Here is a 5,000-nt window from a genome sequence, read left to right on the forward strand (position 1 = left end):
TGAACTTTTTGAACCCATTAATATTTTTGGTTCTATGGTATATAGAAAATACTCTGTATATTTTTTCTTTTATTTCTGTGCATTTTGTTTGTGCATATTACCTGCATAAGTACTGAAACTGCTGTTTGGCTGAGCTGCATAGCATTGAACTTCATTCTGAACCACAAGAGTTGAAGAAGAATGATGTTTTGCTAAACCCAAATATCTTGATAATATCAGAACAGATGTCTGAAAGGGTACTGAATGCCACTGAAAAACCTTATTTAAATTTTTACTCTGCCCATAATGTGGTTGTCAGGTAGTATGTCATATGTTCTTGCCTACATCTCAAGTAGATTTTTTTCTTCTGTTGTTGATATTTGTACTTTTTTTCTCCCCCCTTTTTAGTGGCCTGCAAGAGAAGAAAGGTTTAGATCTCAACATGATTAGATAAGAAATATGCTTTCCCTATTATGACAAGGGCTGAACTTGACAAGACGCCTGTTGTTGGAAAGTTATCTGTGTTATGATTTTATAGCTATGGATATTTGATGAAGCGAAAAATGTACCATTAGACCTTTTTGTTCGTGGCAAGTGATTAGTCCTATTTCTGGTTATCTGGTAGTTTGTGTGTCAGTTGAAGGAATGAATGGTACTCCCTATTATTGCTTGTTATCATTATTCTTGTTAATCTCAGTATTATTGATTTTATGATAATGTTTATCATTATTACTTCCATTGTTATATTTGCTATTATTGTAATTGATTACTCCAATTACCATTTATATTATGATAGTGATTATACAAACAAAATCTTCCACTGTTGCACAAACTACACTTCATAATAACCATGTTATACCTGTTGACTCTTGTATTTTAGATTTATGTTTTGTCCCCATAACCTTTAATACTTTTCTGTGAGTTTAGGCAGTTTCCATGACTCTGTGATTCTTGATGATTCTGGTTGTTTTGCAAATTGCAGTTTATTCTTAAAAACGGAGCTTCTGGGGAAAAAAATGTTTCTTCTTGTACACTAATGTAATTTTTCCTTATCTTGTAATTTTAAAAATCAATATGGAGATCAAATGTACAAAGCATAGAGTTTATTGACAATTTCTTGGTAAGCTTATTCAGAAAGATAATATTGTCATCTGATTATATATTGGTATTGGAGTAGAACTGCAAGTATGTATGTAATAGGTTCTTTCATCTGAGTATTTAATAATCTTGTACCCAGGAATACAGTAACTCAAGAGAGCACCAGTAGCACAGGGCCACCTCAGTGCCAGAGGCCCAGTGTGAGCATTAGTCCCACTCCTTCTCCCTCAGGTATTGGCTGGTCTGGACCCCCCTCCTTCGTGTCGTCTTCTGGCCCCTCCTCCCCCAACCTCACCACACTGGAGTTCTTCTCACATGTGCACCAATGCTACGACACCTACATGCCACCATCATCCTCTCCATCACCACAGCTTCTATTGCCCTTAAATCTCCACTCTACCAACACTGCCAATACAACTGCCACCGTCACTGCCATATCTAGTGAGCTCACTACTCACCTTTCTTCCTCTATCACTAAAGCTTTCAGTACTACTAACTTTGTGGCACTTCCTATGCCTCCCACTTCTACTTCAGATAGTGGTGAAAAAACTTCTCTTACTGATGGCGCTGTTACAGCTGCCACAGTAGTTGATAATTTGGCTGACATTTCATCATTTTGTGAGAAGGAAGAGGCTTTATATACCTCCTTCTCTGAAAGTAGTGCAGGGGAATTTTTTGACTGTGAAGGTGACATGGGTACTGCCTCAGCAGTTCTCCCATGGGAAGGCAGTTGTCCTGCTTCCCCCTCTGAAGGGTCAGAGAGTCTTGGGTCTCACTCTCAGACAGAGATGGGATCTGTTATTGAGTGTGGAGACACAGCCACCCCAGAGACTCATAGTGAAGCTCAAGAGCAAGAGTCTCTTAGTAGTGAGAAATTCACTGTAGAGGATGAGACTCTGCTGCATATGTGAATTTAGGTTGTGGCTTCTGTCTTATTACTGTTAATTCCTGCTCTGTTTTAGGGGCTGTAAGGTATCTGAATATATATATATATATATATATATATATATATATATATATATATATATATATATATATATATATATATATATATATATATATATATATATATATATATATATATATATATATATATATATATATATATATATATATATATATATATATATATATATATATATATATAGTTTTGATTTGATATTGATCTGTATACTGTTCTTTTTCATCAATGTAAAGATGGAAACTATTGATTTACATAACTTGTTAATTATGGTAACTAAGAGAATGATGATTGTTAACATATTTTATTTCACACTTGGCTATGCAGTCTACATGAAGATACCACCATAAACCTGGTAACAGTGAAATTTTATTTTTAAGATGTTCTTGACATCAAACCAAACATGAAATGCAATTTTTGTGTCTTTATGAATGACATGAACGGAAAAGTGTATTACATTTTTTCAGTCTACAAGAAAAATTTGTTTAACAGAAAAATGGTGCGTTCCCTTTGGCAATGCTTGGTTAAATGATTCTACGCATAGATGGCGCTGCCAATGCTTAGCCACAAAGGAATCACTTTAATCTTGCGACCTAACTTTTCCTTGGTAAAGCGGGAAAAACATATTTTTTTACTATTGCTATCAATATTGACATTGTTATTTTTGTTATAAACATTATAATTACTACATTGTTACTGACATTATTAACAGCAATATTAGATATTAGAAAATATTATCGAAAACCAAGGAAAAGGAAAAACAAGTTAGACAGGTAGTTCGCATAATTGGCTCATTGGTGACAGAACTTGTGGAGCCATCTATATGTAAAAACAATTACTAAATCCAACACACAGTGGGCAATGGCATGTATGTACATGCCATACCCAGCAGCTTGGGGTTAACACATCCAGATAACTTATTTCTCCCTGGACTGAAAATGCTTCAAAAAGAGGCTGTGAATTATTTTCTTAGAAAATCCTAACTTGGAAATTGCATATATATAAAAAACAAAACAAAAAAAAACAGGAATCATAATTAGGAAATGGATTTTCAAAAGTAATATTTATGCCTTACATATGTGGTGGTTTAACTTGTATTTATAGTGACAGGATTTTGTGTTATACGGTGTTTAGGAGATATGTATGCAAAAGAACCATATCCTTTACATATAAAAGAAAGAAAAGAAAGAAAACAGAGCTGTGATATTGTTAGACAAGCATAATCACTCAAAATCACACACACATACACACACACAAATATGCATATAAATGCAAAGCTGAACAAGTTGTGATTACATTTTTGCTCATTGATGTATGTTGAACTAAATGTAGCATCTTATATTGCGGTTATGCTTGGCCTTAATTAGAAATTATTCAAGTCAAATATTTAACATTCTTAGTAACTGTATTATATTTTTGTAAAGCCAAGTTAAAGGAAATTCATATATGGAAATAAGTGCTAAGAGGGATTATTGGCGCCGTGTGGCAGTTCCCCAGTTTGCACCTGGCTCATTAGGTAGTTTGCAAACAACACTAGGCACCTAAAACCATTGATTTGGTTATCATATAAAAAAAATTTAAAAAAGTAAAGGTTTACCTTCACTTTACATACAAGTGCCATAAAGTTTGACCTTACAAATGTTGTCACAACTAAAAGAGATGAATAATCTCCCTCTAAAGAGCCGATAGCGTGGAAAAGGCGACCAGCGTTGCCAACTGTAGCGGACACTCACTATTTACCATGGCAAGCATAGATGCCAAACGTGATAAAAGGGTTAAAAGTGAAAGGGGTACCTTTTCAAAAAGACAAAAGGTGATCAAGCAGTAAAGTTGTAAGAAAATGGTTCATATTATTGTTTTAGTTCCCTAAGAATGTGCCAGTATTTTATATGATGTGTATAGCATTAAAATGTAAGTGATACTTGATGTTATTTTATTTACCTTTGATTAATGGTACATGATTAATGGTTGAAGCAAATAAATGTGCTTGACATCTAAGGTCATGTCACTGTTAGTTTTCTACCATTATCAACATACACACTGAACTTTTCCAAGGCAATAATTAGTGACCATGCTATTTTTTCTATGGTTGCATATGATTTCTGGTGGGGCTTGAACTTTGTGGAGGAATAACATACGGGATGTAGTCCACCATCTCCATCCTCTTGGAGCAAGACTACCCCTGCAGCAATATCACTTGCATCAACCTGAAGTACAAATGGTTGATTAAAGTAAGGGCTTTTCAAAACTGGATTTGAGCTCAGTGGGTTTTTAAGTTTATCAAAGGATACTTGACAGTCATAAGTCCATACAAAATTTTTCTTTGGACTAATTAAATCAGTTAATGGTTTTGCAACATCAGCATAATTTGGGTAATACCGTCTATAAGAACCTGTCATACCAAGAAAAGTTTGAACTGCTTTTCTGCTCTTGGGAATGGGTAAAGACTGGATGGCATCAATCTTTAAACTAACAAGAAACACACAACCACTACCTACTTCATGGCCACGTACTTTTAGTTTAGCATGAACAAATTCTGATTTTAACAAGTTCACAGTCAACTTAGCTTGTCATAAACGTTGGATCAATTGGTGCAGCACTCCATTATGATCTTTCCAGGAGTCTGTAAATATGATCAGGTCGCCCAGGTACGCAACAACTCTCTCCAACCCTGATAAAATGTTCGTGATTAATCTCTGAAAAGTAGCAGGTGCTCTTTTCATACCAAAGGGCATAGTTTTATACTGATATAAACCTGTAAGAGTTATCAAAGCTGAGATTCTCTTTCCATTATCAGTAAGTGGAGCCTGATAGTAACCTTTTAATCAATACGTGAAATAAATTTTGAAGAGCCAACTTTATCAATTATGTCATCAATTCTAGGAAGTGGGAAATGATCTGAAACTGGAAGGGCATTAACTTTTCTATAATCAGTACACAATCACCAACTACCATCTGATTT

At 34.6% G+C, this 5,000-nt stretch overlaps 1 protein-coding gene across 16 annotated transcripts in view; it reads left to right on the plus strand.

The window, feature by feature from the left end:
* LOC113807667 (inositol hexakisphosphate and diphosphoinositol-pentakisphosphate kinase 2) overlaps positions 1-3,959 on the plus strand; it is a 179,662-nt gene extending 175,703 nt beyond the window's left edge. For 15 of the 16 annotated variants that reach the window (XM_070142614.1, XM_070142612.1, XM_070142619.1 and 12 more), the window contains one exon: positions 1,309-3,959. In XM_070142614.1, the coding sequence (XP_069998715.1) occupies positions 1,309-1,988 (680 nt within the window). In that variant the 3' untranslated portion in view covers positions 1,989-3,959. Of the gene's footprint in view, positions 1-387 lie in introns of all 16 variants that reach the window. The other variant, XM_070142626.1, reaches the window with a different exon arrangement.
* The last annotated feature ends 1,041 nt before the right edge of the window (positions 3,960-5,000 follow it).

Source organism: Penaeus vannamei, chromosome 29 (assembly GCF_042767895.1).
Source record: "Penaeus vannamei isolate JL-2024 chromosome 29, ASM4276789v1, whole genome shotgun sequence".
In the NCBI taxonomy this organism is placed as follows: domain Eukaryota; kingdom Metazoa; phylum Arthropoda; class Malacostraca; order Decapoda; family Penaeidae; genus Penaeus; species Penaeus vannamei.